The sequence below is a fragment of the Somniosus microcephalus genome, chromosome 13 (genome assembly GCF_052327205.1).
Source record: "Somniosus microcephalus isolate GS21.2 chromosome 13, FLI_Smic_1.0, whole genome shotgun sequence".
In the NCBI taxonomy this organism is placed as follows: domain Eukaryota; kingdom Metazoa; phylum Chordata; class Chondrichthyes; order Squaliformes; family Somniosidae; genus Somniosus; species Somniosus microcephalus.
In genome coordinates, this window is record NC_140999.1 from 76,772,005 (window position 1) to 76,793,420 (window position 21,416).

At 46.5% G+C, this 21,416-nt stretch overlaps 1 protein-coding gene across 6 annotated transcripts in view; it reads right to left on the bottom strand.

The window, feature by feature from the left end:
* Positions 1-21,416, bottom strand: part of LOC147108427 (scaffold attachment factor B2-like) — a 155,000-nt gene that overhangs the window by 29,320 nt on the left and 104,264 nt on the right. For 4 of the 6 annotated variants that reach the window (XM_086005053.1, XM_086005052.1, XM_086005054.1 and 1 more), the window contains one exon: positions 19,982-20,076. In XM_086005053.1, coding sequence (XP_085861179.1) covers positions 19,982-20,076 — 95 coding nt within the window. Of the gene's footprint in view, positions 1-12,919; positions 13,059-19,264; positions 19,347-19,981; positions 20,077-21,416 lie in introns of all 6 variants that reach the window. The other 2 variants (XR_015080591.1, XM_086005056.1) reach the window with 2 other exon arrangements.

Sequence of the window (21,416 nt, forward strand, 5' to 3'; positions counted from 1 at the left end):
TTGACAGGGTGGATGCTGGGAGAATGTTTCCCTTGGTTGGGGAGTCTAGAACCAGGGGCCACAGCCTCAGGATAAAGGGTAGGCCATTCAGGACTGGGATGAGAAGAAATTTCTTCACACAGAGGGTGGTGAATCTTTGGAATTCTCTACCCCAGCGGGCTGTGGAGGCTCAGTCATTGGGTATATTCAAAACAGAAGTCGATAGATTTCTGACTAGTCAGGGCATCAAGGGATATGGCGATAGGGCCGGTGAATGGAATTGAGGCAGGAGATCAGCCATGATCTTACTGAATGGCTTACTCCTGCTCCTATTTCTTATGTTCTTACAACAAAGTCTCAACTTTAGGAAGGAGGATATTTGGGGAAGTGAGGGAGCAGTTAATGGAGCTGGACTGGAATGGATTGTTAGAGGGAGTAAAGGCTGGGGGAAAACTGGTATGCATAAATTACAAAGCCAATTTATACCACCAGACAAGAAATAGAAATGAGAGAAAATCTACGTGGGCAGCAAAGGATGTGGTGCAAGGAATAAGGCAAAAATTAGCCCATTCCTGAAATACAGATCATCAGCTGGAGTGGTAGATAGACAAGAGTGAGGGGATAGGGGACAGACCTAAAAAAAACTTTAAGGGAACGGTAGCATAGTGGTTATGTTACAGACTAGTAATCCAGAGACCTGGACTAATAATCTGGAGACTTGAGCTCAAATCCCACCACGGCAGCTGTGGAATTTAAATTCAGTTAATTAAATAAATCTGGAATAAAAAAGCTAGTATCAGTAATGATGACCATGAAACTATCGGATTGTTGTAAAAACCCATCTGGTTCACTAATGTCCTTTAGGGAAGGAAACTGCCATCCTTACATGGTCTATATCTACTATGTGACTCCAGACCCACAGCAATGTGGTTGACTCTTAACTGCCCTCTGTAATGGCCTAGCAAGCCACTCAGTTGTACAACTGCTATGAAAAACAATAATAATAATAAAACCGGATGGACCACCCGGCATCGACCTCGGCACTGGCTTCAGATACGATAACGGCACACCCAGCCCAGTCAACCCTGCAAAGTCCTCCTACTGACATCTGGGGACTCGTGCCAAAATTGGGAGAGCTGTCCCACAGACTACTCAAGCAACAGCCTGACATAGTCACACTCGCAGAACCATACCTTTCAGCCAATGTCCCAAACTCCTCCATCACCATCCCTGGATATGTCACCACCAGCATGAAGTCTCATGGCTTCAGGTCAAGCATGGGCAAGGAAACCTCCTGCTGATTACCGCCCTCCCTCAGCTGATGGAATCAGTACTCCATGTTGAACACCACTTGGAAGAAGTACGAAGAGTAGCAAGGGCACAGAATGTACTCTGACTGGGGGGACTTCAATGTCAATCACCAAGAGTGGCTCGGTAGTAACACTACTGACCGAGTCCTGAAGGACATAGCTGCCAGACCGGACCTGTGGCAGGTGGTGGGAGAGCCAATATGAGGGAAAAACCTACTTGACCTCATCCTCACCAATCTACCCGTCGCAGATGCATCTGTCCATGACAGCCTTGGTAGCAGTGACCCCCACACAGTCCTTGTGGAAACGAAATCCTATCTTCAGACTGAGGACACCCTCCATCGTGTTGTGTGGCACTACCACCATGCTAAATGGGATATATTCAGAACAGACCTAGCAGCTCAAAACTGGGCATCCATGAGGCACTGTGGGCCATCAAACAGCAGCAGAATTGTATTCCATCACAATCTGTGACCTCATGGCCCAACATGTTCCTTACTCTACCATTACCATCAAGCCAGGGGACCAACCCTGGTTCAATGAGGAGTGTAGAAGAGCATGTCAGGAGCAACACCAGGCATACCTAAAAATGAGGTGCCAACCTGGGGAAGCTGCAACACAGGACTACATGCAAGCTAAACAGCAGAAGCAGCATGCTATAGACAGAGCAAAGCGATTCCACAATCGACGGATCAGATCAAAGCTCTGCAGTCCTGCCACACCCAGTCGTGAATGGTGGTGGACAATTAAACAACTAACGGGAGGAGGCGGCTCCATAAATATCCCCATCTCAATGATCACGGAGCCCAGCACGCGAGTGCAAAAGAGAAGGCTGAAGCGTTTGCAACCATCTTCAGCCAGAAGTGCCGACTGGATGATCCATCTCGGCCTCCTCCCGAGGTTCTCACCATCAGGTAAGCCAGTCTTCAGCCAATTCGATTCACTCCACGTGATATCAAGAAATGGCTGAGCGCACTGGATACAGCAAAGGCCATGGGCCCTGACAACATCCCAGCTGTTGTGCTGAAGACTTGTGCTCCAGAATTAGCTGCTATTCCAGTACAGCCACAACACTGGCAACTACCCAACAATGTGGAAAAGCGCCCAGGGGATGGCAGCAGCAGCCAACTTCCTGGCACCAGGGGTGGCTCTACTGCACAGGACGGGAGGAAAAAGAGGGGGAGAGCTATAGTAATAGGGGATTCTATTGTAAGGGGAATAGACAGACATTTCTGCGGCCACAAACGAGACTCCAGGGTGGTGTGTTGCCTCCCTGGTGCAAGGGTCAAGGATGTCTCGGAGCGGCTGCAGGGCATTCTGGAGGGGGAGGGTGAACAGCCAGTTGTCGTGGTGCATATAGGTACCAACGATATAGGTAAAAACCGGGATGAGGTCCTAAAAGCTGAATATAGGGAGTTAGGAGGTAAATTAAAAATAGGACCTCAAAGGTAGTAATCTCAGGATTGCTACCAGTGCCACGTGCTAGTCAGAGTAGAAATAGAAGGATACTTCAGATGAATACGTGGCTACAGGAATGGTGCAAGGGGGAAGGATTCAAATTCCTGGGACATTGGAACCGGTTCAGGGGAGGTGGGACCAGTACAAAACGGACGGTTTGCACCTGGGCAGGGCCGGGACCAATGTCCTAGGGGGAGTGTTTGCTAATGCTCTGGGGGAGGGTTTAAACTAAAATGGCAGGGGGTTGGGAACCTGAGCAGGGAAACAGAGGAAAGGGAAACAAGGATAAAAGCAAAAGACAGGAAGGAGAAAAACAAAAGTGACAGGCAGAGAAATCAAGGGTTTAAATCAAACATGGCCACAGTAAATAATAATTCTAAAAGATCTAAGAGCGTTAAAAAAACAAGCCTGAAGGCTTTGTGTCTTAATGCGAGGAGCATTCGTAATAAGGCGGATGAATTAGCTGCGCAAATAGAGGTAAACGACTATATGATTGGGATTACGGAAACATGGCTCCAGGGTGGCCAAGGCTGGGAACTCAACATCCAGGGGTATTCAATATTCAGGAAAGATAGGCAGAAAGGAAAAGGAGGTGGGGTAGCATTGCTGGTTAAAGAGGGGATTAACACAATAGTAAGGAAGGATATTAGCTCTGATGATGTGGAATCTGTATGGGTAGAACTGAGAAATACCAAGGGGCAGAAAACATTAGTGGGAGTGGTATATAGACCTCCAAACAGTAATGCGGAGGTCGGGGATGGCATTAAACGGGAAATTAGAGAAGCGTGCAATAAGGGCACAGCAGTTATCATGGGTGACTTTAATATATAGATTGGGCTAACCAAATTAGTAACAATACTGTGGAGGAGAAATTCCTGGAGTGTAGACGGGATGGTTTCCTGGACCAATATGTCGAGGAACCAACCAGAGATCAGGCCATCTTAGCCTGGGTATTATGTAATGAGAAAGGAATAATTAGCAATCTTGTTGTGCGAGGCCCCTTGGGTCGGAGCGATCATAATATGATAGAATTCTTCATTAAAATGGAGAGTGAAATAGTTGACTCAGAGACTAGGGTCTTGAATTTAAATAAAGGAGACTACGATGGTATGAGGTGCGAGTTGGGTAGGATTGATTGGGGAATGTCACTCAAAGGGTTGACGGTGGATGGGCAATAGCAAACATTCAAAGATCGCATGGATGAACTACAGAATTTGTTCATCCCAGTTTGGCATAAAAATAAAACAAAAAAGGTGACTCAACTGTGGCTAACAAGGGAAATTAGGGATAGCATAAGATCCAAGGAGAGGACATATAAATTGGCCAGAAAAAGCAGTAAACCTGAGGATTGGGAGTAGTTTAGGATCCAACAAAGGAGGACAAAGGGATTAATTAAGAGGGGGAAAATAGAGTATGAGAGTAAGCTTGCAGGGAACATAAAAACTGACTGTAAAAGCTTTTATAGATATGTGAAGAGAAAAAGATCGGTGAAGTCAAGCGTAGGTCCCTTGCAGTCAGAATCAGGGGAACAGATTGGGAGAAGGGGAAGTGCAACGAGACCTGGGTGTCCTTGTGCACCAGTCGCTGAAAGTAAGCATGCAGATGCAGCAGGCGGTTAAGGAGGCAAATGGTATGTTGGCCTTCATAGCGAGAGGGTTTGAGTACAGGAACAAGGATGTCTTGTTGCAGTTGTACAGGGCCTTGGTGAGACCACATCTTGAGTATTGGGTGCAGTTTTGGTCACCTTATCTGAGGAAGGATGTTCTTGCCATGGAAGGAGTGCAGCAAAGATTCACCAGGCTGATACCTGGGATGGCAGGAATGACATATGAAGAGAGATTGGGTTGATTAGGCTTATATTCGCTAGAGTTTAGAAGAATGAGAGGGGATCTCATTGAAACTTAGAAAATTCTAACAGGACTAGACAGACTAGATGCTGGAAGGATGTTCCCGATGGTCGGGGAGTCCAGAACCAGGGGTCACAGTCTAAGGATAAGGGGTAAGCCATTTAGGACAGAGATGAGGAGGAATTTCTTCACCCAGAGAGTGGTGAACCTGTGGAATTCTCTGCCAAAGGCGGCAGTAGAGGCCAATTCATTAAATATATTCAAGAAGGAGTTGGATATATTTCTTAAAGGCTAAAGGGATCAAGGGATATGGAGAGAAGGCAGGAACAGAGTACTGAATTTGGATGATCAGCCATGATCACATTGAATGGCGGAGCAGGCTCGAGGGGCCGAATGGCCTACTCCTGCTCCTATCTTCTATGTTTCTATGTTAGGTATGTCCTGTCCACAAAAAGCAGGACAAATCCAATCCAGCCAATTACCGCCCCATCAGTCTACTCTCAATCATCAGCAAAGTGAGGGAAGGTGTCGTCGACAGTGCTATCAAGCTGCACTTACTCACCAATAACCTGCTCAGCGATGCTCAGTTTGGGTTCCGCCAGGACCCTGCGGCTCCAGACCACATTACAGCCTTGTTCCAAACATGGACAAAAGAACTGAATTCCAGAGGTGATGTGGGAGTGGCTGCCCTCGACATCAAGACAGCATTTGACCGAGTGTGGCATCAAGGAGCCCTAGTAAAATTGAAGTCAATGGGAATCGGGGGGAAAACTCTTCACTGGCTGGAGTCATATCTAGCACAAAGGAAGATGGTTGTATTGTTGGAGGTCAATTATCTCAGCCCCAGGACATCACTGCAGGAGTTCCTCAGGGCAGTGTCCTAGGCTCAACCATCTTCAGCTGCTTCATCAATGACCTTCCCTCCATCATAAGGTCAGAAGTGGGGATGTTCCCTGATGAATGCAGAGTGTTCAGTTCCATTCGCAACTCCTCAGATAATGAAGCAGTCCATGCCCGTATGCAGCAAGACCTGGACGATATTCAGGCTTGGGCTGATAAGTGGCAGGTAACATTTGCGTCACACAAGTGCCAAGCAATGATTATCTCCAACAAGAGAGCGTCTAACCACCGCCTCGACATTCAACGGCATTACTATCGCCAAATCCCCCAACATCAACATCCTTGGGGTCACCATTGATCAGAAACTTAACTGGACCAGCCACATAAATACTATGGTTACAAGAGCAGGTCAGAGGCTGGATATTCTGCAGCCAGTGCCTCACCTCCCAACTCCCCAAAGCCTTTCCACCATCTACAAGGCACAAGTCAGGAGTATGATGGAATGCTCTCCACTTGCCTGGATGAGTGCAGCTCCAACAACACTCAAGAAGCTCGACACCATCCAGGACAAAGCAGCCCGCTTGATTGGCACCCTATCCAGCACCTTAAACATTCACTCCCTCCACCACCGGCGCACCGTGGCTGCAGTGTGTACCATCAACAAGGTGCACTGCAGCAACTGGCCAAGGCTTCTTCGGCAGCACCTCCCAAACCCTCAACCACCTAGAAGGACAAGGGCAACAGGCGCATGAAAACACCACCACCTCCAAGTTCCCCTCCAAGTTACACATCCTGACTTGGAATTATATCACCGTTCCTTCATCGTCGCTGGGTCAAAATCCTGGAACTCTCTCCCTGACAGCAATGTAGGAGTACCTTCACCACACGGACTGCAGGTCACCACCACCTTCTCGAGGGCAATTGGGGATGGGCAGTAAATGCTGGTCTTGCCAGCAATACCCAAATCCCAGGAACATTAAAAAAAAAGCTGGTTAGACAGGTAACAATAGATAATGAGGTTAGGATTGAGGGAACACAAAAAACAATGTAAAAGGTAAATACATCTGACGACATCATCCGAAACACGTCAAATTCCACATGTACGCTGACAACATTCAGCTCTACTTCACTACCACCTCTCTCGACCCCTCCACTGCCTCAGATTTGTCACGCTGCTTGTCTGGCATCCAGTACTGGATGAGCAAAAAATTCCTCTAATTAAATATTGGAAAGAAGATTGTCCTCTGTCCCCCAATCCCCCTCCTTGACTACTGACTGAGGTTGAACCGGACTGTCCATCACCAATGCTGCACAGGCGCGGTTTTTGTATTGAAAAGTCGGCAAGCCGGCTGCACGGGTTTCCTGGAGCACTGTGCAGCTTACTGGGAATATTGTTCATAATCTCAGCATTCTATCTGACTTTTAGCAGAGCTTCCGACCTCATATCCTCTCCATCACCAAGATCGTCTACTTCCACCTCCGTAATATCGCCCGTCTCAACCCCCGTCTCCACTCATCTGCTACTGAAACCACATCAATGCCTTTGTTACTCCAGACTCGACTATTCCAACGCTCTCCTGGCCGACCTCCCACATTCCACCCTCCGTAAATTTGAGCACATCCAAAACTCTGCTGCCTGTATCCTAACTCACATCAAGTCCCGTTCACCCATCACCCCTGTGCTTGTTGATCTTTATTGGCTCCCGTTCCAGCAACAGCAGGGGAAACAGCGCCGGCCTGATTGGAGATACCAGCGGCGGCGGAACCGTCGATGATTTCCACAAAAAAAGTGTGACGTCACCAGACAGCAGGTAGGTGATTGGTTGGTGAGTCTTAAGGTTTATTATCTCTCTAACCTAGGACAGTGGTTTAAACTAGGTGCAGGAAACTGTAACTGTATTAAATTTATTGTTTAACCAGTTAAACTACTTAATAACTATAAATAATCGTTGAATAAAGACTTTAACTAATTAAATAAATAAAATAAGGCTAGTCTAAGATATGGCAAGGCAGGTTGTGTGTCTGGACTGCAGTATGTGGGAGTTTGTGGATGGCGAGACTGTCCCGAGTAAACACGTCTGTAGGAGATATCTCCGTCTCGAATCTCTCCGGCTCAGAGTCATTGAGCTGGAGTGCGAGTTGGGAGACACTCCGACACATAAGGGAGGGGGAGGAATTTGTGGACAGCTTTATCCAGAATACAGTCACACCCCAGAGGAAAGCACAGGTTCAGGAAGGGGAGGGTGTGACCGTTAGGGAGCCGGGTAGTGGGGATTTACAAGAAGTTCAGAAGGAGGTCCCACAGACACTGGTCCTATCCAACAGGTACGATGTACTCGCTGCCTGATAGGACAAGGAGAAAGACTGCAGGGAGGATAGCCACAATGCAGACCACGGAACCGTAGCTCAGAAGGCTGTCCAAGGGGGAAAAGAGCAGAATAGAAATGTGGTAGTGATAGGGGACTCTATAATTAAGGGGATAAAGAGCGCCCTCTGCTGCCATGAACGAGAATCCCGAAGGGTGTGTTGCCTACCCAGTGCGAGGGTAAGGGATATCTCACAGCAGCTGGAGAGGAACTTGGAAAGGGAGTGGGTAAATCCAGTTGGTGTGGTCCATGTTGCAACAAACGACATATTCAGGACCAGGGAGGAGGTCCTGCTGAAAGAGTTTCAGGAGGTAGGCTCTAAATTAAAAAGCAAGACCTCGAGGGTAATAATCTCTGGGTTACTACCCGAGCCACGTGCAAATTGGCATAGCAGACAGATCAGGAGAATTAACACGTGGCTAAAGGGCTGGTGTGGGAAAGAGGGGTTCCTTTTCATGGGACACTGGCACCAGTTCTGGGACACAAGCTGCAACGATGGGAAGGGCTCCACCTGAACCAGGACGGGACCTGTGTCCTAGTGGAAAGGGTAAATAGGGAGGTGGCAAAGGCTTTAAACTAGTAAGGAGGAGGGAGGGATCTACAAGAAACGTAAGCAGCCTAAATATAAACAAAACAGGAAAAGTGAGCATAGGATAGAATAAAGTAGGGGAGGACATTGACGGCAAGGGAACAATTAGAGTAATAAAACAGGAGTCTAAAAAGATGGTTAAACAAAAAGTGAGGGGAAATCCTATTAAAAATGAGTTAAACTCTCTGTACAGTAATGCACAGTGTCCAAAATAAAACAGGGGAGCTGGAGGCAATCATGCGTTGGGAGGTGTTAAGTCTGTGAATTATTTAGTTAATTAAGACACAGACTAATGAGTAACAATAAAAACAGGTCTTTACTGGTTGGAGGTAGGGACTATACTGAATACAAGATTACTGCACAGTGCTTATATACCGGTGTGTTCACCCCCGGTATTACGTCTACAGCAGCCTGAGAAAGTAGTACATCTCTTAAGGTGGAACAGGCTTAAGCTCTCTTAAGGTGGAACAGGTTACATACACAACAGGAGGAACCAGACACAGTAGGGATTACTGAGACATGGCTACTGAAAAATCAGGGCTGGGAATTAAACATTGCAGGGTGTAACATATTTAGAAAAGAGAGAGAGGAAAAGGGGAGGTGGAGTAGCTGTACTTATTAGGGATAAAATAATGGCAGTAGAAAAAAGGGACGCAGATATCAGCAAGACAAAAATAGAATCCATATGGATAGAGATAAAAGATAATAAAGGATCAATCACACGAATAAGCGTAGTCTACAGACCACCTAATAGTGGAAGGGAGGTGGAGGAAGAACTATACAGACAAATCAGAGAAATGAGTAAAAAACATAGAATAATCATCATGGGGGATTTCAACTACCCTGATATTAATTGGACAGAAGAGGTAGGTAAAGGGGATAAAGGGGAGTTCCTACAATGTCTACAGGAATCCTTTCGAACCCCATATGTAAAAAGCCCAAGAAGGGAGGATTCGCCATTGGATCTAGTTATGGGGAATGATCCAGAGCAGATAAGAGAAGTAAAAGTAGGGGAACATATAGGCAAAAGTGACCATAATATAATAAGCTTTAAGATGATAATAGAGAAGGACATAAGAATGACAAAAATCAAGTTAATAGATTGGAGAAAAGCTGATTTTGAGGGGCTGAGAATAGAACTTGGTAAGATAAAATGGGCAACAATATTGGCAAACAACGTAAAATGGGCAACAATATTGGCAAACAACGATGTAGAACGACAATGGGAAACATTTAAAACGGCGTTCAACAGAGTCCAGGAAAAATATATTCCGCTAATAGGAAGAACAAACTAAACATTAATGAGACTCCATGGATGAATAGACATAAGGAAACAATTGAGGGGAAGGAAAGAGGCATACATTAAGTATATAGACAGCAGAGGGGTGCATGATAAGAGAGAATACGAAGGGATTAGAAGAGAAGTCAAAAAAAATTAGGAAGGCAAAGAGGAACTATGAAATTCAATTATCAAGGAACATAATACAAAATAGTAAAATTTTTACAGGCGCATCAATTAAAAAAAGGAAGGTTGGGATAGGAATAGAGCCATTAAGGAATGGACAGGACAATACCACGGGTAACGATAGGGAGATGGCAAAAATATTGAATCATGAGATGAGTAATGAAGTAAGTGCATTTAAAATAAAAAGGAGATATATTAAATAAACTAATCCATCTCAAAGAGGATAAACCCCTGGTCCAGATGGATTGCATCCAAGCATTTTAAAAGAATCCAGGGAAGAGGTAGCAGAGGCATTACTACACATATTTAATAATTCATTAGAAAAAGGTGTGGTGCCAGAGAACTGGCGGATAGCTAATGTAATACCTATATTTAAGGGGGATAGAACATGTCCAGGGAATTATAGGCTAGTCAGCTTAATATCGGCGGTAGGAAAAATAATGGAATCCCTATTAAAGGAGAGAATAGAAGAACATCTAGAAACAAAAAGTATAATAATGAGTAGTCAACATGGATTTCAAAAGGGAAAATCTTGATTGACCAACCTTATTGAATGTTTTGAAGAGGTAACAGAAAGAGTAGATGTAATGTATCTAGCTTTTCAAAAGGCCTTTGATAAGGTACCCCATAATAAACTAATGAATATGGCCAGAGAATGCGGAGTCAGGGGACAAGTAGCAGAATGAATTGCTAGCTGGCTTCAAGACAGAAAGCAGAGAGTGGGAGTAAAGGGTAGCTATTCAGTGGCAGAAGGTGGGTAGTGGTGTTCCACAAGGATCAGTGCTGGGACCACTGCTGTTCACAATTTACATTAACGATTTAGACTTTGGAATCAAAAACACAATTTCTAAATCTGCAGATGACACCAAATTGGGGGGGGGGGGGGGGGATAGTCAATACTGAGGGGAATTGCAACAAATTACAAGAGGACATTAATAAACTTGCAGAATTGGCAAATAATGTTCAACACAGATAGATGTGAGGAATTACATTTTGGTAGGAAGAATAGGGAGGTCACTTATGACTTGGAGGGTGCGAGTCTAGGTGGGGTAGAGGAACAAAGGGATCTCGGAGTACAAATACACAAATCACTAAAGGTTGCGCCACAGGTTGGCAAGGCCATTAAAATGCAATCCAAGCACTAGGGTTTATCTCTAGAGGGATAGAATTGAAAAGTAGGGACGTTATGCTAAACCTATATTGAACCTTGGTTAGACCACACTTGGAGGACTGCGTGCAGTTCTGGTCGCCATATTATAAAAAGGATATAGAGGCACTGGAGAGGGTGCAGAGAAGATTTACATGGATGATACCAGAAAAGCAAAGGTATACATATTAGGAAAGGATGAGCAGGCTGGGTCTCTTTTCTCTTACTGAGGGGTGACCTAATAGAGGTCTATAAAATTATGAAAGGTTTTGATAGTGAATAGAGAGAATGTTTCCACTTGTGGGGAAGAGCATCACTAGAGGCCATCAATATAAGATAGTCACCAAGAAATCCAATTGGGTAAAGAAGTTTCTTCTGAATTCCCCAAAAGTGGTGAGAATATGGAACTCACTACCACAGGGAGTGGCTGAAGCGAATAGTATAGATGCATTTAAAGGGAGGCTGGACAAACATATGAGGGAGAAGGGACTAGAGGGTTATGCTGATGGATTTAGAGGAGGAAAGACGCGAGGAGGCTCGAGTGGAGCATAAACACCGGCATGGACTACTTGGGCCGAATGGCCTGTTTCTGTGCCGTATATCCTATGTAAATATTGGGAAGACCGAAGCCATTGTTTTCGGACTCCGCCACAAACTCCGGTCCCTAGCCACTGACTTCATCACTCTCCCTAATATCTATCTGAGGCTGAACCACACTGTTCGCAACCTTGGAATCATATTTGATCCTGAAATGAGCTTCCAACCACACATCCGCAGTATAACAAAGACCGCCTATTTCCACCTCTGTAACATCGCCCGTCTCCGCCCTTGCCTCAGCTGATCCACTGCTGAAACCCTCATCCATGCCTTTGTTACCTCAAGACTTGACTATTCCAACGCACTCCTGGCTAGCCTCCCACATTCCACCCTCCATAAACTTGGTCATCCAAAACTCGGCTGCCCGTGTCCTAACTCTCACCAAGTCCCGTTCGCTCATCTCCCCTGTGCTCGCTGACCTACATTGGCTCCCGGTTAAGCAGCGCCTCAATTTCAAAATTCTCATCCTTGTTTTCAAATCCCTCCATGGCCTCGGCCCTTCCTATCTCTAATCTCCTTCAGCCCCACAACCGCCAACCCCCCACCCCCGAGATATCTGCGCTCCTCTAATTCTGCCCTCTTGAGCATCCCTGATTATAATCGCTCAACCATTGGTGGCCGTGCCTTCTGTTGCCTAGGCCCTAAGCTCTGGAATTCCCTCCCTAAACCTGTCCGCCTCGCTACCTCTCTTTCCTCCTTTAAGACGCTCCTTAAAACTTTCCTCTTTGACCAAGCTTTTGGTCACCTGCCCTAATTTATGGCTCGGTGCAAAATGTTTTGTCTTAAAATACTCCTGTGTAGCGCCTTGGGACATTAAAGGCGCTATATAAATACGAGTAGTTGTTGTTGTTGTAAATGACAAGTTTGCTGACGATACAAAGCAAGGTGGGAAAGTAAGCTGTGAGGACACAAAGAGCCTGCAAAAGGATATAAACAGGTTGAGAGTGTAAATAAAGAATGACTTGCATTTATATAGCACCTTTCACGACCACCGGACGTCTCAAAGCGCTTTACAATCAATGAAGTACTTTTTTGAAGTGGAGTCACTGTTGTAATGTGGGAATAAAGAGTAGGCAATAAAGTGGCAGATGGAGTATAATGTGGGGAAATGTGAGGTTATTCACTTTGGTTGGAAGAATAGAAAAACAGAATCTTTTTTAAATGGTGAGAAACTATTAAATGTTGATGTTCAGAGATATTTAGGTGTCCCCATACAAGAAACACAAAGTTAGCATGCAGGTACAGCAATCAATTAAGAAGACAAATGGCATGTTCGCCTTTATTGCAAGGGGGTTGGAGTATAAGAGTAAGGAAGTCTTACTGCAATTGTACAGGGCTTTGGCGAGACCGCACCTGGAGTTTGCAGTTTTGGGCTCCTTATCTGAAAGGCGCTATATACTTGTCTTGGAGGCGGTGCAACGAAGGTTCACTAGATTGATTCCTGGGATGAGAGGGTTGTCCTGTGAAGAGAGATTGAGTAGATTGGGTCTATACTCTCTGGAGTTTAGAAGAATAAGAGGTGATCTCATTGAAACATGTAAGATTCTGAGGGGGATTGACAGGGTAGATGTTGAGAGGTTGTTTCCTCTGGCTGGAGAGTCCAGGACTGGGGCATAGTCTGAGGATAAGGGGTCGGCCATTTAAGACTGAGATGAGGAGGAATTTCTTCACTTGTGAATCTTTGGAATTCTCTACCCCAAAGGGCTGTGGATGCGGAGTCGTTGAGGATATTCAAGGCGGAGATAGTTCAATTTTTGGACTCTAGGGATATGGAGAGAAGGCGGGAAAGTGGAGTTGAGGTCGAAGATCAGCCATGATCTTACTGAATGGCAGAGCAGGCTCAAGGGGCCGTATGGCCTACTCCAGCTCCTAATTCTTATGACCTTAAATGAAATTCAATGTCAACAAGTGTAAAGGTGATGTGACTAGGGAACGAGAGTAAATATTGAAACTATTAAATAAAATGGATAGGATGTGGGATATAACACAGGAAAAGGATTTGGAGGAATCCTTGTGATTAAACCTACATTGAAAGCAGTCAGCAAATCTTCTACTTAAGTTAGCAGCACAGAAATTTCACACTTAAAACTATCCAATTCCTAACAAAAATCAGTGGCCAGAAATGTACCTCCAGCTCACTGTAAAAATACACAAACAAGATGCAAGGTGACTGCCTATTTTCATTTGTAACTGTCCTCTAAATACTTATTACACAAAATACCAAACATAAACCCTACATCCTGCTATACAGAATCATGGAACAGTACAGCACTGAAGGAGGCCATTAGACCCATTGGCCTCGATTTTAACTCAGCTGCGGGCTATTGGCGTGTTCCCCGAATTTCGTGTTTCCCACACGAATCTAAATGGATGTAGGAGATTGATGCAATTTTAACTCAATTGGCCAATTGATTTCCAACATGTGGGAAGCCTTTGCAAATGGGTTTTTCATGACTGAAAGTCCCCTCCGACGAAATCATCATTGCTGCTGCATTTAAGGTCCACAGCAAGCCTTGCTTCTTCTTCAGACTGCCAAGCTTTCTCCATTTGATGGCACAGGAACAATGGCCAGCGTGAGGCCAAGAGCAGCTCCTAAGTTTGACGAGGCAGCACTACAGGCATTGGTGGATGGGGCTAGGGCCCACAGGGAGGTCCTGTTCCCTTCATCAGGGAGGAAGAGGCCTCCCAGTCAGACCAAGGCTGTGTGGATACAGGTGGCTGGGGAGGTCAACTCCTTGGGGCTCACACGGCGCACCTGGATGCAGTGCAGGAAAAGATTCCATGACTTTCAACGCACTGGAAAAGTAAGTATGAAGTTCCCATCACCCTCAATCTGATCCCCATTGCCTTTCCTCACCAGCACTCAGCTTTAGCAATCTCTTCCTCCACATCCCACTTGACACTCACATCCATGCACCCTTACCCATTCCCTCTCTACGCTCACAATCACATAGCTATTCCACCATGCAGCCGTCACACTCCCCATCACTCTGATGCTTTGAACACAACTGACAACACACAGGGAGGGCCCTTGGTCTTACAACCTCACTCCATCTTTGTCTCCTTCTAAGTATCTATGCTATGCAATGCAATCTCTACACTCACTCCTTCATTCTCACTCAACCTCCACTTGTCGCCTTCATTGCAGGAAAAGAGAGCTCACAATAAAAGGGAAAAAGCCAGGACAGGAGGAGGCCCATCATCATTAGCCCAGCTCACCCCCTGGGAGGAAGCCGTCCTGGAAATTGTCGGGGTTGAAAAAGATGCGCACGTTGGGGACGGACAGACGGGTGCATCACAGCAAGCTGGTGACAGAATAGTTTTCCATCTCTCTCATTGACATTGCATGAGTCACTGATAATGATTCTGAAGCTATAACAGATGGACTTATGATCATCTGCAATATGCAATGTGCATTTAACCTTGACCTCACATCTTTAACTCTTTCCTCTACTCCCCCACAGGACCATCGAGAGCCCCCGTCCCCACTGTGCAGGAGGAAGAGCCTGAGCAGCCAGACTCCTCAGAGAAATCTGCAACCTCTGAGGGCACAGCGTCAGCAGAAATAAGCGCACCCAGCATCAGCGCAGACACTCACACCTCGGGGGGACCGTCGGGACATAGAGTAGTGTTGTCACCTGGTGTATCACAGCTCACAAGTGAGCATCAGCAGATTGTGGAGACAGAGACAGCAGTGGAGAGTCCTCGTCAGAGGGCACAGGACTCTGCCAGCTCGGCTCAGCTGCATGTCGACCCTCTGCCTCTGGGTCAATCCATAAGATCAGAGTTAATGGAACTCCATGCACAGATGCAGGAGTCTCTGGCAGGTTTTGTCTCTAGGGTCGCTGTGAGTGTGGAGCGAATGGAGGAGTCCATAGCGAACATGAGCAGAGCCTTTGTGGAGTCATTGGCGCATGAACACATCAACACAGAAAGGATGGCTACCTACGTGGAAATGATTGCTGCCTCCGTGGTAAGGCTGGCTACGGTAGAGGAGAGGAGGGCTACGGCCGAGGAGAGGAGGGCTACGGCCATGGAGGAGGTTAGTAGCCAGGGTATGGAAAACATGATGAGTGTTCAGAATAGAATGACATCTCTTGAGGAGCGATGGGCATCTATTGAACATAGAAACCAGACTTTCATGGAAGTCCTTCTGAGTAGGACTGCCATTGCAGATACGGGTCCCCATGGCCCCCCTGATGTGCAGCAAGGTGCTCTCCAGCCACTTGCAGGCACGAAGGGGGAGCTGACCCATGAGAGGGAGGTTGGTGGCAGACCTCAAGGAAGTGGGGGTTCCTCTCCAGGCGCTCACACTTCCATGTCACTGCAGAGCCCTCGGTCAGAGCCCCACCGGAGTCCACACCCAAGTGAGATAGACGTCTCAACCCCTGCACAGCCGCAGGAGCAGCAGACTGTTGACGAGCCCTCACAGGCTCGCAACCCCAGAGGACGCCCGCCAAAGGTGTCAAGACAGGAGCAGCAGGAAAGCGAGCAAGGGGCCTCCACATCTGCTGAAGCCACAGGGGAACCACGACATAGGAGCACACGTAAGAGGAAAATAAAGCACAAGTAGTCACAAGGGTAGTCACTTGGCTTTTTTTTAACAATACATAAAATTTCACCCATCAGATGAATTCTGTCAATAAAAAGTCTGATGGCTACTGCTGTATTTGTGGCGTGTGTCATTTCGCAAATGGGACTTTCACATTGAGGGCTTAGGATTACTTGCAATTGTCAGTATGCTGGACAAATAGCTAGGAATCCACAGGGTCCTGGCCATTGTCGATGCTCAGGCAAGAAGCTGCGAGGCAAAAGTGCTTGATTGGCTAGGCAAAGCAAAGCAAATCTGGCCAGGATAAGTGCGTTCCTTGCATCCCGGGCAGCAATGTTCTGGCGTAATGCTGCCGCTGGTTGTTGGTCCTCTGCAGGATGGTCGTTTTCGCCCTCCTCCTCCTCATCATCATCTGAGGAGGGTATGTGAAGAGCCACTTGGTCCTCAGGAATCTGCAAGCCATGACGCTGTGCCATGTTGTGAAGTGCACAGCAAACCACGACAATTCTGGAGACCCTGGCTGCTGAGCACTGTAGGGTTCCACCTGATCTATCCAGGCATCTGAAGCGCATCTTCAGCAAACCGATGGTTTGCTCGATAATAGATCTGGTGGAAATGTGGCTGGAGTTGTTGCGCTCCTCAGCTTCGTTGACTGGCCTCCTCAACGGCGTCATTAGTCAAGTCCTCAGGGGATAGCCCTTGTCTCCAAGTAGCCATCCGTGAATTTGGTCTGGCGGCCTGAATAGCGGAGGCACACTAGACTGGCGCAGTATGAAGGAGTCATGGCAACTGCCAGAGTACATGGCACAAACATGCAAAATCTCCTTCTTGTGGTCACACACCAGCTGAACGTCAAGGGAGTGGAAGCCCTTGCGGTTGACAAAAATACCTGGATTGCGATGGGGTGCCCCAAGGGCCACATGTGTGCAGTCAACGACGCCCTGCACCCTTGGAAAGTCTGCCAGATGAGCTAATCCAACCGCTTGCGCCGTCACACTTGTGCGATCCTTGGTGAAATGGATGTGATTGTGCGTGATGCAAGTGCGCGCGGCCACCTGGGAAATGCCGCTGATGTCTGCTGATGATCCCTGGAATGAGCCTGAGGCAAAAAAGTTGAGTGCGGTGGTGACTTTGATGGCTACTGGTAAGGAGTGTCCACTTGGTCCTCTGGGCAGCAGGTCTTGCTGTAGCATTGCGCAGATGTCAGTCACTACCTCTCGCGACAGTTGGAGCCGCCTTTGGCACTACTGCTCAGTCATGTTGAGGTAGCTGACCCAGTGTCTGTAGACCCTGTTTGGGGGGTATCTCCTGCGCCGACAGGCTTCCAGACACTGGCCCCTTCTGGCCTGTGCTGCCTCAGGTGGGTGAGCAGCAGCCTGTTGCTCCTGCTGTTTGCTCCTGGTTCTGCTGCGCCTGGTGCTCGAGCTCCTCTAATGCCCAGAAGGGAAGGAAAAAAATGGCTCCCATGCTTCTGGCATATGCCTCCGTTGAGGAAGCGCTGAGTGAAGGTCGCGAGAGGGGTTTAACAGGAGTTCACACTGGAGATGTGTGTGAGGCTCCAACCTTCCACAGGTGTGGTTAAGCCTGGTAAAAGTTGCCCCAGGCCTGAGACAAAAAATCCTGCCACCTGCAAATGATGGCTGATCAAATCTCCTCTTTAATGGTTGACCTGCAGCTGATAGTCAGCAAGCCAATAGTGCTCCCGCCAGGTTTCACAGTCGTGATTCCCACCAGGCATGTTTTACGTGGGAAAAGGGTTAAAAGTGCAAGGGACTGTTAAAATGGCATTATAGAGGCCATTTAGTGGTGATTAAGGGCCTTAAAGACCAGTCCCGCCTGTTGGATGCGGGGCGGATTCGGGACCATCAGACACGCCTGAGTAAAAATGGCTCGGAGTCGGGAACCAGGTTGGGGGGGGGGGGGGGTCCCGCCCGCCAGTTTTTGCGATTTTAACCCCCGCATGCCTCCACGGCTCAGTTAAAATCGAGGCCATTGAGTCTGCGCCTGCTCTTTCGAAGAGCAATTCAGTCAGTCCCACTCGTCCGCTCTTTCGCCATAGCCCCGTAATTTTTTCTCCTTCAAGCAGTTATCTAATTCCCTTTTGAAGGCTACTATTGACTCTGTATCCCACCCGCCCCCCCCCACCCTATCAGGCAGTGCATTCCAAATCCTAACCACTCACTGCATAAAAATGTTTTTCCTCATGTCGCCTCTGGTTCTTTTGCCAATCACCTTAAATCTGTGCCCTCTCGTTATCGAACCTTCAGCCATTGGAAACCGTTTCTCTTCATTTACTCTATCTAAACCCTTCATGATTTTAAACATCTCTATCAAATCTCCTCTTCGCCTTCTCTGCTCTAAGGAAAAAACCCCAACTTCTCCAGTCTATCCACATAACTGTAATCCCTTATCCCTGGAACCATTCTACTAAATCTCTTCTGTACCCTCTCCAAAGCCTTCATGTTCTCCCTAAAGTGTGGTGCCCAGAATTGGACACAATACTCTAGCTGGGGTCAAACGAGTGTTTTATAAAGGTTTAGTGTAACTTCCTATATTTTGTACTCTATGCCTCTAATTATAAAGCTCAGGATCCCATATGCTTTATTAACTGCTTCGTTAACCTGCCCTGCCACCTTCAAAGATTTGTGCACAAACACCCCAAGTCTCTCTCTTTTTGCACCCCCTTTAAAATTGTACCATTTAGCATGTATTGTCTCTCATTTTTCTACCAAAATGTATCACCTCACACTTTTCTGCGTTGAATTTCATCTGCCATGTGTCCGCCCATTCTACCAGCCTGTCTATATCCACTTGAAGTCTATTACTATCTTCCTCACTGTTTACTACACTTCAAAATTACATGTCATCTGCAAATTTTTAAATTGTGTCCTGTACCCCAAGTCCAAGTCATTAATGCATATCAAAAACAGCAGTGATACTGAACCCTGGGGAATACCACTGTATACCTCCTCCAGTCCCATAAACAGCCAATCACCACAAATGTGCCTGTACCTGTTAGAGAAAAGGGCAAACAATTCTATTGATTGTTGTAACCATTTCCTCATAGTCTGTGTAATACTAAAAGGGAAGAAATATTTTTGAACCACTTCTTACTAGAAAATGTCGGAGTGATCACTCCCAGAAAATCTCAGTCCTCAGGTTTTCATTGTTGGCTACAGGCTGTGTTGGATGGGCACTGCTCGAGATGGAATCAAGGATAAAACAACAGGCTTTTAAAAAAGTCACAACACACATCTTACTGTTTCACAAAGATCATCAGCGGCATTCCATGGTTCAATGTGCAAAAAGCTGAAGAAGTTTGTTTTTGGACCGAGACACTGCTCAAACTTCGGCACTATTTCTGGGCTGTAAGTAGTTGCAGGTTGAATATGGCAGGTTTGCCTATTTTCAAAATGTGCACAATTATAAATTCTTTCCCTTCTAACTTTCATGATTTACTTCCCTTATATCTCAGCTCCTGAAGGAGTCAACGCCAGGGTACAGTTTGACATGCTGGGAGTCGAGACAGTTCATGCTGGCAATCTATTCAATTCTGCTGCGATCGAACCAAGCCCAATCATATCCTCAACCAGCAGTGATCAAGAGTGGGAACCTGAGCCAATATCGTTCCCCTCCCTAACCTGGGTTATTGAAGTAATTTCAGCACCTCCACTGAGGCTAAGATCAGCTGGCTAAACACTGACCAAGGATCAAACCCTGGACTTGGTTGGTCTGTATAATACAACACAGTGTATTTACTGGGGGCGCCATCTGTAATGGGAATTTCCCCATCTTCCAATGACCTACAAAGCAAAGTGAAACTGTGTTTACCTCTCATAAGACCTCCTCAGAGATTGTTCATAGCGCATCTCACGGAACAGCTCTTCCTTCTCTCGATGTATTCGCTCCTGTTCTCGCCTCCTCTCCTGTGTGGAATGGACACACAAGGTTACTATGTGCTGTTGTGAACAAACACATTCTTTATGAAAGCACCTCCTTAAGCCAACCTGTATGTCAACCATGTCGGTTTTTTTTGTATCTGCCCAAACCAACTCAGAGAGCCCTGTATGGACTCTCAAACTTTTAGAAATACCAGAAAATGGGTGATCCCCACATGCTAATCTGCAATATTCTCCCCAGTCATTTTCTGATGGTGCAGACTAATGCTTGCGTGCAGTTCCACAGATACCTTGTGCCCTCAGATACCTTGTCCAAGTAATCAATCTTTATGTGCAAGTGACTATCAATGGGCTATCCAACTGTGAAGTAGGAGCAACGCAGGCGAGCCCCGATACTGTCCTCCACTAATATCCACGTATCTCTGCAATTTTAGTGGGGAATCACTGGACAATGACCGGGAAGGGTGATGGGTGGGGGGTGGAACGATCCTGGCTGATTTTCCCCTTTGTACCCAGGGTGCTCAGGTCCAGTAGACATCTGCTAGTTCAGCACAGACTGGCCAATTAAAGCTTCACTGTCCCTATGGCTCAGGTGCACTCAGCAGTTTTTAAAAGATGCGTTCCACCTCACACTCTACGAGACTAACATTTCAGTGATAATGTTACTGAAGTGTCAAGTATCTTTCTTAACGTAAAATTAACCTATGCTGAAATGGTCTGGTCTTTCTCTGGCTATGAAGCCACGACTATTATCGAGCAGCAGCAGAATCCTGAATGAAAACCTTCTCCCCTTTCCTCGTTCACCGAGAGCATCAACCCTTCACTGAGGTGCAGTTCCACAGGCATCAGTCACCATCCTGCACCTTGCTTAAATTGCTCATGAGCCTTGACAGTGATTGTCAGCAAGCTATTCGACTAAAGGAGCAACGAAGAGTGGAGAGCCTGGCCAATTGTTCCCTCTCCAACGCCGAGGCCAATTGCACTGTCCTTTCTACTGCCTCAGCGGAGAGTAGCTAACTCAGGACAAACCTGGCATTTTCCTAATCTAGATGGATGCCCTGCTCACTCAATAAACATACTAAGCCATCAGGCAATGAGAAAAGCCCTACTCTCTCTTTTCCCTGTTTTATTTTCTATTATTAGTCGATCTCCACTACACCACTCATGAGCAAACACAGAAATTAAATTTGTAGCCTTCTCAACATAACTACTTATTGGGACGATAGCAAAATACTGCAGATGTTGGAAATCCAAAATAACAACAGAAAATGCTAGAAAAACTCAGGTCAGGCAACATCCGTGGAGAGAAATTTGAGTTGACGTTTCGGGTCGAACCCTTCTTCAAAACTGGAAAGAAAAGAAAACAG